At 46.7% G+C, this 13,575-nt stretch overlaps 1 protein-coding gene across 1 annotated transcript; it reads left to right on the plus strand.

Annotated features, from left to right (window-relative positions):
• The first annotated feature begins 4,459 nt into the window (after positions 1-4,459).
• Positions 4,460-12,859, plus strand: GUCA1A (guanylate cyclase activator 1A). Its single transcript, XM_049875287.1, has 4 exons — positions 4,460-4,660; positions 11,373-11,522; positions 11,907-12,000; positions 12,696-12,859. The coding sequence occupies exons 1-4, from the start codon at positions 4,460-4,462 to the stop codon at positions 12,857-12,859; spliced, it is 609 nt and encodes a 202-aa protein (XP_049731244.1).
• The last annotated feature ends 716 nt before the right edge of the window (positions 12,860-13,575 follow it).

The following is a 13,575-nucleotide window of genomic DNA, read 5'->3' on the forward strand; positions in this document are numbered from 1 at the left end:
TCTATAAATGAAACTTTTTTAAAGCCTATGGCCGGAGAGTAGATATCCCACTAGGGATCAGAGAAAGCCATTGCTGTATGGACAGGCCCCTCGGCTTGGCCTGGGAGATTTCTGGGACCAGCAGGTAACAGCTGCACCCACACTTTCACTCATATACTCACAACGCAGGGAACCAGGGCATATGTTCAACGCCTGCCCTTCCCATTCACCTAGGAGGCAATGGTGTCAGGTTCAGAGTGAGGTGAGGGGGGTTGAATTCAAGACTGTCAAGATGGGAGAGATACAACCTCAAGGAACATCAGCATGGTAAGGATAGGGTCCATGAGTACATGTACACGTGTGGGTTTATGTAGAAGGGGGTTCTCTTCGGTTACTCAGGACTTGTCTTGGAAGCCCACGTGCTCTCATATGTTAGCATATCTGTGGTGTGATTGGAACTTCCTCAGTTGTGATGGCCAAGTTCAGTGTGCAACCTCGATAACCGAATACAGCAGGCCTGCCAAGAGTTCACAACTGGCCCAGCTCTGAAAGAGGAACCGACTCTATCTCGTATGAACCTCAAATCCATGTCTGAGGGAAGGAACCAAAACCTCGTGAACCTGCTCAAACCCGGAAACAAGCAGGAAAAGAGGGGAGCGAAGGCCACAGGATCAGAGCAGCTGCTGGCCAGCTATTCATTCTGTCCTGGCAGGAGGGATTACCTGTAAAACCATTACTGTTGAGTCAATTCCAACTCAGCAACCATGTAGGACAAGATAGAACTGCCCTGTGGGGTTTCCAAGGCTACGATCTTTATGACCACCTCTCATCTGTCAGTTTGTTGTACTGTGGTGGCTTGAGTGTTGCTGTGTGATGCTGCAAGCTATGCCACCAGTATTCAAATACCAGCAGGGTCACCCATGGTGGACAGGTTTCAGTGGAGCTTCCAGACTAAGACAGACTTGGAAGAAGGACCTGGCCATCTACTTCTAAAAAAATTGGCCAGTGAAAACCTAATGAATAGCAGTGGAACATTGTCTGATACAGTGCTAGAAGATGAGCCCCTCAGGTTGGAAGGCACTCAAAACATGACTGGGGAAGAGAGCTGCCTCCTCAAAGTAGAGTCGACCTTAATGATGTGGATGGAGTCAAGCTTTTGGGGACCTTCATTTGCTGATGTGTCACAACCCAAAATGAGAAAAAACAGCTGCAAATATCCATTATTCATTGGAACATGGAATGTACGAAGTATGAATCCAGGAAAACCGGAAGTTGTAAAAAATGAAATGGAAAGCTTGAAGATTGATATCCTAGGCACCTAGTGAGCCGAAATGGACTGGCATTGGCCATTTTGAATCGGACAACCATATGGTCCACTTGGCTGGGAATGACAAATTGAAGAGGAATGGCATTGCATTTCAAGATTTATTCTAAAGTACAACACTGTCAGTGACAGGATAATACTCATAGGCTTACAAGGAAGACCAGTTGATACAACTACTATTCAAATTCATGCACCAATCACTAATGCCAAAGATGAAGAAATGGAAGATTTTTACCAACTTCTGCAGTCTGAAACTGATCAAACACGTAATCAAGACACACTGATAATTACTGGTGATTAGAATGCAAAAGCTGGAAACAATGAAGAAGAATCAGTAGCTGGAAAATACGGCCTTGGTGATAGAAACAATTTTGGGGATTGCATGATAGAATTTTGGAAGACCATCTCGAAAATACCCTTTTTTCAGCAACATAAACAGTGACTATACATGTGGACCTCACTAAATGGCATACACAGGAATCAAATCAGCTACATCTGTGGCAAGAAACAATGGAGAAGTTCAATATCGTCAGTCAGAATAAGGCCAGAGGCCGACTATGGAACAGACCATCATTGCTCATATGTAAGTTCAAGTTGAAGCTGAAGAAAATTAAAACAAGTCCATGAGAGCCCAAGTATGACCTTGAGTATATCCCACCTGAATTTAGAAACCATCTCAAGAATAGATTTAATGCATTGAACACTAATGACTGAAGACCAGATGATATCAAGGACATTATACATGAAGAATGCAAAAAGGTCATTAACAAGACAGGAAAGAAAGAAAAGACCAAGATGGATGTCAGAAGAGACTCTGAAACTTATTCCTGAACGTAGAGTAGCTAATGTGAATGGAAGAAATGATGAAGTAAAAGAGCTAAGCAGATTTCAAAGGATGGCTTGAGAAGACAAAGTAAAGTATTATAATGAAATGCTCAAAGACCTGGAGTTAGAAAACCAAAAGGGAAGAACACACTTCGCATTTCTCAAGCTGAAAGAACCGAAGAAAAAACTCAGGCCTTGAGTTGCAGTATGGGAGGATTCTATGGGCAAAATACTGAACGACACAGGAAGCATCAAAAGAAGATGTAAGGAGCACAGAGTCACTGTATCAAAAAAATTTGGTCTATGTTCAACCATTTCAGGAGGTAGCATATGATCAAGAACGATGGCACTAAAGGAAGAAGTCCAAGCTGCACTGAAGGCACTGACGAAAAACAAGGCTCCGGGAATTGACGGAATACCGGTTGAGACGTTTCAACAAACGAATGCAATGCTGGAAGTGCTCTCTCGTCTATGCCAAAAAATTTGGAAGACAGCTACCTGGCCATTCGACTGGAAGAGATCCATATTTGTGTTCATTCCAAAGAAAGGTAATCCAACAGAATGCAGAAATTACCTAACAATATCATTAATATCACACGCAAATAAAATTTTGCTGACGATAACTCAAAAACAGTTGCAGCAATACATCAACATGGAACTGTCAGAAATTCAAGCTGAATTCAGAAGAGAACGTGGAAAGTGACGTTGCTGATGTCAGATGGATCTTGGCTGCAAAGCAGAGGCTACCAGAAAGATGTTTACCTGTGTTTTATTGACTACTCAAAGGAATTCAACTGTGTGGATCATGACAAATTATGGATAACATTGTGAAGAATGGGAATTCCAGAACACTTTCTTGTGTTTATGTGGCACACGTACATAGACCAAGAGGCAAGAACAAGGGGATACTGAGTGGTTTAAAATCAAGAATGGTGTGCATCAAGGTACCCTTTCACCATACTTATTCAATCTGTGCTGAGCAAATAATCAGAGATGCTGAACTATATGATGAAGAAAGCAGCATCAGGATTGAAGGAAGCCTCATTAACAACCTGCTATGTGCAGATGATACAATCTTGCTTGCTGGAAGTAAAGGGAACTTGAAGCACTTACTTTGATGAAGATCAAAGACCACTTGCCTTCAGCATGGATTATACCTCAACACAAAGAAAATCCTCACAACTGGACCATAAGCAACATCATGATAAATGGAGAAATTGAAGTTGTCAAGGATTTCATTTTACTTGGATCCACAATCAACGCCATGAAAGCAGCAGTCGAGAAATCAAATGACATATTGCATTGGGTAAATCTGCTGCAAAAGACCTCTTTAAAGTGTTGAAAAGCAAAGGTGTTGCTCTGAGGACTAAGGTGCACCTGACCCAAGCCGTGGTGTTTTCAATCGCCTCATATGCATGTGAAACCTGGACAATAAGTAAGGAAGACTGAAGAACTGATGCATTTGAATTATGGTGTTGGCAAAGAATATTGAATATACCACAGACTGCCAGAAGAATGAATAAGTTTATCTTGGAAGAAATACAGCCAGAATGTTCTTTAGAACCAAGGGTGGTGAGACTTTGTCTCATGTACTTTGGACATGAAATCAGGAGGGACCAGTCTCTGGAGAAGGACATCATGCTTGGTAAATTAGAGGGTTAGCGAAAAAGAAGAAGACCCTCCACAAAATGGATTGACACAGTGGTTCCAACAATGGGCTCAAACACAACAATGATTGTGAGGATGGCACAGGACTGGGCAGTGTACATAGGGTTGCTGTGAGTCGGAACTGACTTGACAGCATCTTACTACGAAAACAACAGCAACAGTCTTTACAGAAGCTGACTGCCACATCATTCCCCTGCAGAGCAGCTGGTGGGTTCAAACCACCAACCTTTTGGTTAGTAGCCAAGCTCTTAACCTCTGCGCCATGAGGACTCTTTAAGAAGAGATTAGGAGATTGCAAACTGGGTAAGAAAATCCTCTCACCTGCCAGCTAAAGGCCCTAATCCCAGGCCTCTCTTCTTTTAAGCTTTGTTCTATTTTCACTCCTCTCCCCTAAGGTGCAGTCCCATTGGCTGTCAAAGATTTAGTGGGGACTTTTTAACACCAGTTCTCCTGCATCCCCTGGATTTGGGTGTGGGGTTGCACAGCCCTCCATTGCCTTCCCCTCTCTGCTCACCTTCTTCAGACATTTCTCTGCACAGTCTGATTCCTTAGGCCCTTCTTTGCTCAGATCTGAGTCTTTGAAGGCCAAGACGCCATTTTGCAGGGAGCAGCCAGGAGAAGGACCTGTATATCTTGGGCGTCAGCCTCTTAAGGACCTGGGCAATGGGCAACGTGATGGAGGGGAAGACGGTGGAGGAGCTGAGCAGCACCGAGTGCCACCAGTGGTACAAAAAGTTCATGACCGAGTGCCCCTCGGGCCAGCTTACCCTCTATGAGTTCCGCCAGTTCTTTGGCCTCAAGAACCTGAGCCCGTCGTCCAGCCAGTATGTGGAACAGATGTTTGAGACTTTTGACTTTAACAAGGTGAGCAGAGCCTGGGGGAAGTTGGAGGGGGTGGCCTCCAGAGAGGCAGGTAGAGAACGGAAGTGCCCACTGAAGAAGAGACATCATTTATACAGTTACTGTATTTGTTTATTTGGAAGGTCGAATTTCGACATTAGGCATGATTCAATTTTATCTCATGTTTGTTGAAGGAGCCCTGGTTAAGCACTCAGCTGCTAACCAAAAGGTCAGGAGTCCTAACCCACCAGCCACTCCGTGGGAGAAAAGACCTGTTAATCTGCTCCTGTAAATATTATAGCCTAGGAGACCCTATGGGGCAGTTCTACTTTGTCACATGGGGTCCCTGTGAGTCAAAATCGACTCAACAGCACACAACAACAATGTTTGTTGACCCCCCACTGTGTATCAGGCTCTGGGGATTCAGAAATGAACCAGGCCTTGTCCCTGCCCCTACTTTCTAGGGGAAAACAGAAGAAAAAAAGAAGTTGCCGTTAAGTAGGCTCTGACTCACGATGATCCCATGTGTTTCAGAGCAGAACTGTGCTCCATAGAGTTTTCATTGTTGCTTTTTCAGAAGTAGGTTGCCAGGCCTTTCTTCTGAGGCACATTTGGGTAGACTTGAACCTCTGGCCTTTCCGTTAGCAGCTGAATGAGTTAACTGTTCACACCACCCAGGGATTCCAAGGGAAGACAGAGAGATCCACAAATCAGTGTTGTCAGAGGCTGAGTGTAATGGCTTCCTCTGCCTCATCTACACGTACATCTCGGTTTACTCCAAAACAAATGGATACTTACAAAAGAGTCATTGAGAACCTACTATGTGCTTCGCACTCTATGAGGTACTTTTTAAAAATTTAATTAATTTATTGTACTTTAAGTGAAAGTTTATAAATCAAGTTGGTCTCTTATACAAAAAGTTATACACACCTTGCTATGTACTCCTAGCTGCTCTCCCTGTAACGAAATAGCACATTCCTCCTCTCCTCCCTGTATTCCCCATGTCCATTCAGCCAGCTCCTGTCTCCCTCTTCCTTCTCATCTCGACTCCAGACAGGAGTCGCCCTCATAGTCTCATGTGTCTACTTGAGCCAAGAAACTCAATCCTCACCAGTATCATTATCTATTTTATAGTCCAGTCCAATCCCTGTCTGGAGAGTTGGCTTTGGAAATGGTTCCAGTCTTGGGCTTACAAAGGGTCCAGGGACCATGACCTCCAGGGTCCCTCTAGTCTCAGTCAGACCATGAAGCCTGGACTTTTTATGAGAATTTGAGATCTGCATCCCACTGTTCTCCTGCTCCGTCAGGGGTTCCCTGTTGTGTTCCCTGTCAGGGCAGTGATCAGTGGTAGCCGGGCACCATCTAGTTCTTCTGGTCTCAGGCTGAGGTAGTCTCTGGTTTATGTGGCCCTTTCTGTCTCTTGGCCTCATATTTACGTTGTATCTTTGGTGTTCTTCATTCTCCTTTGCTCCAGGTGGGCGAGACCAACTGATTAACCTTAGATGGCTGCTTGCTAGCATTTAAGACCCCAGACACCTCTCACCAAAGTGGGACGCAGAACGTTTTCTTAATACATTTTGTTATGCCAGTTGACCTAGATGTCCCATGAAACCATGGTCCCCAAACCCCCTGTATGAGGTACTTTTGTCCAGAGTGTTTTATGCTCACAGGATGCTAAAGGTGGCGGTGGAGGGGTAGAGGGGAGTGAAAGCAGGGTGATGAATTTTCAGCCCCCACTAGCTTGGGGTGAGCAGGCCCATGTTACCTGGGTCACCCAGGTTGTAATGTGGACTCAGGAACTGGGGACAGGCAGGGTTGTCTGGTCACTGGGGAATCCAGGCTACTCCAACTCCATAATACCCAGTGACTCAGTTTCATCTTTTCTCTCAAGTAAGTATGAAGGTCCACGCAGTGGTCTAATTGCATCTGTCACTGGACTTATTAGGCGATGACTGCTGGTAAGCAAGAAGTGATGCAGAAAGGGCAATTGGGGATTGTGAGTTTGGGCCTCTGGCTTTTATCAGCTAGGTGACCCTGAGCCCATTGCTCCCCTCTCAGCCTCAGCTTACACTGGGACCTGTCATGGGTGTTGGAAGTATTGGCCAAGATGTTTGTTCGTTTTCTTCTTTTTCTCATGTGTGTCAGAGTAGAACCTTTTCTTTTTGTGAGTTGAATTAGTTAATTTGTGAACATACACCAATTCAACAATTTCTACATGTACAATTCAGTGTTTGTTGATTTTTAATAGCAAATTTTCCATTTGTTTGGAGCAATTTAGTTAAGAAATAGTAGTGGAGGAAAAACCGACAAACCCTGTCCCCCCCCGCCCCGTGGGCCCCCACTGTGGCCTCCAGTTGGAAGGGTGAGGAAGGGATGAAGTACCACCTCGTGCCCACCGCAGCTGGGAGAGGCTCCCCTCACTGCCCAGACCCTCCAAACACCACAGGGCTAAGAGGGAAAGCTAGGCTTAGAGGCCATTCATTTATCAGCAGTAGTGGCAAATGAGATTTTATTGTGATTCTGGTGAAGGTTTACACACCAGTTTAATTTCCCATTCAAGGACTTCTACACAAATTGTTCAGTGACATTGGTTACCTCCTTCACGATCTGTGAACATTCTCATTATTTCTATTCTGGTTGCTCTGTTTCCATTAATCTAGTTTCCCTGCCCCCAAATCTTCTCATCTTTGTTTTAAAGTACTTGTTGACTGTTTGGTCTCATGTAGATGATTTTTTAAAGGAATACAGTATTCACGGGTGATATTCTTATTTTTGTGGGCCAATCTGTTATTTAGCTAAAAGGTGAGTTCAGGGGCTTGTTTCAGTTCAAGATTTAACGAGTATCTCAGGACAATGGTCTTGGGGAGTCTTCCACTCTCGACCTGTCCAGTAAGTTCAGGAGCTATTTAAAGCTCACTAATATTTGAGGTCAAGGGGCCAAAGCAGATTATGGGCTTTGAGTCCCAGGCTCAAGGGCATCATCCTCGTGCTTGAGGGCTTTCCTGAAGGAGGCACTGGGGAGCAGAGTATTGGAGTCCGTAATATGGAGACCAGGAAGGATAGAGTCATCACGCTGAACCCACAAAATGCTCCAGAAATGCAACACTCCTTAACAGGACGGGGAGGAGTTGATGGTTGAGCTCTGCCACCTTGCCTCCAAATACACTTGGAAATATCTTATCCTCTCGCTGTCAAGGAAACCCATTCTTTGGGTCAAGACACGTCTCCAGCAAGCCCCCTAAAATCACACAGATGCTAGGGAGGGGCAACCCATAAACTTTGCATTTGCCTAACCTGAGTAATTCATATGCATCTCTTCAATTTTTTTCACACCTAAGTACCACCTATATTGTCCCAAACCTGATCCTTTTCTTCAATTGAAAGTGAATCAACCTCCTGCTTCTACCCAATATGGCCTCCATACCCTCCTCCATCTAGAGCCTTTGTGCTGCCTGGGACCCTCTTCCCCCAGAACTCTGCTTGGCTCACACCTTCCCCCTCCTTGTAAGTCTCTGCTCACGTGTTTCCTTCTCACAAACACCTGCCCTGATCACCCTATTTAAAACAGGACTGGCTCTCACCCCTGGATGGTACAAATGGTTAATGCCCTGGGCTGCTAACTGAAAGGTGAGAGGTTCAAGTCCACCTAGAGGTTTCTTGGAAGAAGAAAGACCTGGTGATCTCCTTCCAAAAAATCAGCCACTGAAAACCCTTGGAGCACAGTTCTACTCTGACACACATGGGGTTGCAGTGAATTGGAGTCAATTCAACAGCTACTGGTTTTGGTCTTATGTTGTTGTTAGTTGCCACTGAGTCATCTCTAACTCATGGTGACCTATGTGTAACAAACTAAAACACTGAATGAAATAAATGAATGAAAGCCCTATGGACTACAACTGCTAACATACTATACTAAATAACATTTAGCCATTATGTTTATTGTCTGTCTCCCCCTGCTGGAATGGGAGCTGCATTAGAGCAGGGATTCCTGTCTGTCTCTGTCCCCAGTACCTAAAACAGTGCCTGGAACATGGTAGACATTCCATAATATTTGTTGTATGAATGAATGAGTATAAGAGAAATAGCAAGTTTTATGGGCTAGTTATACATTTTGTAATACACATTAATTTAAATATGTTATTATTAAAATAAAGAATGCCCTGGAACACCTAAAGTACCTCATACACTCCCACAGTACACAATCACACTTTGGGCAGCATCACCTTGACTCACTGTCCTTAGCACAGGGCAGCGCGGCCAGCTGGCTGGGAAGTGGAATACAGGACCGCAAGTTTTAATGCAGAGGAGTTAGAACAGGGATGGACAAACTACAGCCAGTGGGCCTGAGCTTATAAACGAAGTTTTTGTTTTGTTTAACTGTGTTGGGTATGTCTATAAAAGAAAACATTTGCCATTTCAACATTTTTTACATGTTAAAATCATCATGCTGTACAACCGTCACCACTATCCTTCTCCAAATTTTTCCATTACACTTAATGGAAGTTCAGTGTTCCCTAAGTATAAACGAAGTTTTATTAGAACGTAGGACACCCGTTACTTTACGTATGGTCTGTGGCTGTTTCACACGGCAATGGCAGAGTTGAGTAGCAGTAAGAGAGCATATGGCCCACAGAGCCTGTAATACTTACTATGTGGCCCTTTACGGGAAATGTTCGCCAACACCTGAGCTAGAAGACACTCATATCCTAGCCTACTGCACCGGCTGGGCAGGGTTGGGGGTATAGCTGCGTGAGTGGGGAGTGTGACCTGAGGGAAAAGCATATGCTTTGCTTACTTCAAAATTGTGCCTGAGGTTGGCTGTGCCTGGCTGCCAGGTGCACACAGGTGCACACAAATCAATGTAAATCTTCCATTTGTGCATTTGTGTGCTGGTGTAGGACTTAGGAGACCCAGTTTCTAGGCAAGGCTTTTTCATTCATTCCCTGCCGGTGGGCTCAAACCACCAGCTTTTAGGTTAGCAGCCGAGCACTTAGCCACTGCACCACCAAGGCTCCTTCTGTGTGACCTAACCTCTCTCAATTTCAGCCTTTTCATCTGAAAATGGGGAGGGAAATATCCACCTCCAGGAGTTGCTGCGAAATTAAAAGAGTAAAGCACTCAGCCTCGGAAGCACTCAAAAAAATGTTAGTTTTGTTCTTATTTTTATTGAAGCTAATCCGCACCACAGTCCTGAAAGTACGTATTGTCATTTCAATCTTAGAGCTGAGAAAACAGAAGCTCAATAACATCATGTGACTTGTCCAAGGTCACATCTCTTACGAGAGGTGGCTCAAGTCTTTCTGGCACAAAAGCCTTTTCCAAAAAAGGGCAATGCCCTTTTAGCCATCCGTTTTTCAAGTTAAAAAAGTAATACAGCTCATTGTAAAACTTCCTGACAATATAGACAGATAAAAAATGAAAGACAAAAGTATCCTCATACCTTGTCCAGAATTTCCTTAGCAGGTTTCTTACTTATCCAAGCAGTGTTGCATAGTGGCCCAATCTGACAACAACCCCAGGAGGTGGGTTGGGCAAGGGCTGAATGAGCTAAGGTGTGTGTGTAAAAGCCCTTGAACTTGGGAAAGCACCATGCAGATGTTCACTACGATTCCTATTGTGGGGCTCAGAGTGGTTACAGCCTTGCTCAGTTGAAGACTGGCACTGAACCAAGAGGTCTCAGAGACTGTCCCTCTCAACCTCTGCCATATTCCTAATAAGCAGTGCTCCAGCCTCTACTTGCCTGCTTTCAGTGACAGGGAGCTCATTATTGCACCAGTCTGGCCATTTCACTGTAGGGCACTCTGCCCATTAAAGAATTCCTTATACCGACCCCAAATCTGCCTCTTGGTCACTTCCCAGTTCCACAGTTACGGCTGTGAGTAAGCAGAGGAACAGGGGCTGGAATCCAAGTCCAAGTGCTACTTTCCCTACAGCTCTGAGCCTCTCTGTAGGACACAGGCTCCCCTCCCCCAGCTCTGCTCTGATAGAGTCAGGTCCTGCATTTCCTGCTTCCCTGATCCCTTGAGCAGAGCTGCTAGGGCTGGGCAGAGTGATGGCCCAATGAACCTCTGGAGGACTGTGGCCCCAATGCATGAATATACTGTACCACCCTCCCTCATGGCCAACTCCTCCAAGGCTCTGCTGGTCATCATCTCCCCCAGAAGCTCCCTATTCTGATTCCACTATGTCATGTGCAAGAGTGTTATTGCTGACTATATATCATAAAAACATAGTGATTCCTTTACAATAATGCTAGTAGTAGTAATAACATTTATTTGGGAGCCTACCAAACATTTATTGAGAGCATAGTATGTTCCAGGCAGTGTTCTGAGTACTTTACACACACGAACTCATTTACTCCTACAACAAGCCCATGAGGTAGGTGCTATTGTAACTATTAAACCCAAAAAAACCCAGTGCCTATTATAGATGAGGAAATCCAAGGCCAGACACATATTAAGTCTTCTGCCTCAGATCCCACAGCTTTGAGGAAGGGAGGCCAGGATTCAAGCCTGTGCTCCCCAACACGGGGCTCCCATCAGGAGAGGGTTATATCTTATGGCGTTCTGAATCCTTACAGTCTATCATAGCATGAGACGCGTAGTAGATGCTCAGAAAAGTTGGAAAAACAGGGGGAAGTTGAGGTGGGCGGAGCCCAGGGCCAGGCAGGGGCGGGGCTCGGGTCGTGGTGGGGGGGCCCAGGGCGGGACTCACAGAGGCCACGCCCCTCGCCCAGGATGGCTACATCGACTTCATGGAGTATGTGGCAGCGCTGAGCCTGGTCTTGAAGGGAAAGGTGGAACAGAAGCTGCGCTGGTACTTCAAGCTGTACGACGTCGATGGCAATGGATGTATAGACCGCGACGAGCTGCTCACGATCATTCAGGTAACTGCAGCTGCAGAGGGTCGGGCCAGGCTTGGGGGCAGCTGCTCCAGGTAGGACCCAGAGCTAAGAACTGGGGGTTGGGTCTTTAACAGGTGGAACTGCAGCCTCAGAAAGAGACAGGATTGGGGGTCCCGTTGGCAGGTCTGGCCCTCACTAACTGCGGTACCCGGGCTGCGTCCTTTCCCCTCTCTAGGCCTGTTTCCTTATTTATACCAAGCAACTGTAGAAGCTCAACCCTACGTCCCAGCTCTAAGGCCCCGGGCACCTTGCCTCTTCTCCTCCCTACTGTTGGAAGCCAGGCAGGCTTTCCCTGCCCCCACTCCCCCCACCCCTGAGGCAGAATTAGGATGGATCCCTTCACTTCTGCTTTTTCTTCTCTTCTAGGCCATTCGAGCCATTAACCCTTGCAGCGACTCGACCATGAGTGCGGAAGAGTTCACAGATTTAGTGTTTTCCAAGATCGACGTCAATGGGGATGGTGAGGGGCCTGGAGTGGGGGTAACCAAGGATGTGGAGTCACCAGAGGGAGGGTTGCCAAGGGTGGGGGTTGTCAGAGGTGGGAGGTCACCAGGGCAGGAAGGAAGGCAGCCACACAGAGGACCCTCTGCTTATTATGTCTCCATCAGCCTCTGCCCTACAGAGTTGGCTTTTAGGGATTCCCTTGACCAGACTTGGAGCCCTGGTGGTGCAGAGATTAAGAGCTTGGCTGCCAACCAAAAGGTTAGCAGTTCAAATCCACTAGTCACTCCTTGGAAACCTTATGGGGCAGTTCTACTCTGTCCTATAGCGTCACTATGAGTCAGAATTGACTCGACTGCAATGGGTTCTTTGGTTGGACCAGACTTTGGAGCCCTGGTGTTGCAGTGGAGCTAGGCTGGTAACCGAAAGGTTGGTAGTTCGAATCCACCAGCTGCTCCTTGGAAACCCTATGGGGCAGTTCTACTCTGCCTATAGCATAGCTCTGAGTCGGAATTGACTCGACGGCACTGAATTTGGTTTTTTCTTGTTTGTTTGGACCAGACTTTGGGTCCTGGCTCCCTCTGCCTGCTCCATTCACAGGCCTCTTTCCCCGTCGTTGGCTCTGTCCTGGCCCCTTGCAGGAATCCAGCTGTGGACCCCGGGCTGCAGACTATGAACACCTCTCCCATATGACCCCCTTTCTCTCTACTCCAGGGGAGCTTTCCCTGGAGGAGTTCATGGAGGGCGTCCAGAAGGACCAGATGCTCCTGGACACACTGACGCGTAGCCTGGACCTTACCGGCATAGTGCGCCGGCTCCAGAACGGCGAGCAGGATGAGGAGGGGGCTGGCAGCGGGTCAGACAAGGCAGCTGGCTGAGCCAAGGCCTGGCTGCTGCTGTATTGGGAGGTGGGAGGGGGGCAGTGTGGTGGTGCCTGGTGTCATTGTTGTTTTAATACTAGGCAGAATTTTGCTCAGAAGCTCAGCTTGCCTCTATGGGGTGCAGGGTGGTGGCAGCAGAGGGGTAGGGGTGGGAGCCCAGAGCAGGGGACAGTGAAGGATGTTTCCTGGACCCTCTGGGTGACTCAGCTGGTGGTAGTTTCCCCTCCTTTGCTCCTCCTGGCACCTCACCCAGCTTTCCCTACCTGGCTTCTCCAGTTCCAAGCACTTCTAGATGTGAAAGCTTGGGGGCAGAGCTGGGCTTTTCCAGGACTCTGATGGGATCCCCTAGATCCCCTACAGCCTCGTTCCCTGTCCGGCAATCGCACAAACATCCTGCCCCCAGGAGCCAGGAGCCTACTTGTGTGGTCGTGTCAATCCATTCTTCCCTTCAGCAAGCATTTATTGAGCACCTACTATGTACCAGTGCTGGATGCTGGATGTACAAAAGTGAAGGAGACAGTCCTTATCCTTAAGGAACTCACAGGCTGATGGAGAGACACATGGACAAACATTGTTATAATAAAATATGCTCATAGAAGTTGTGGCCAGATTCCTGGTGGAGCCGAGGGGACTGTGAGGGGGTCTGACTCAGAGGCAGCATCACAGAGGTGACCCTTGACTTTGGTCATGAAAGAGGAGTTGGGGGGTTCCAC

Source organism: Elephas maximus, chromosome 1, assembly GCF_024166365.1.
Source record: "Elephas maximus indicus isolate mEleMax1 chromosome 1, mEleMax1 primary haplotype, whole genome shotgun sequence".
Taxonomy (NCBI): Eukaryota; Metazoa; Chordata; class Mammalia; order Proboscidea; family Elephantidae; genus Elephas; species Elephas maximus.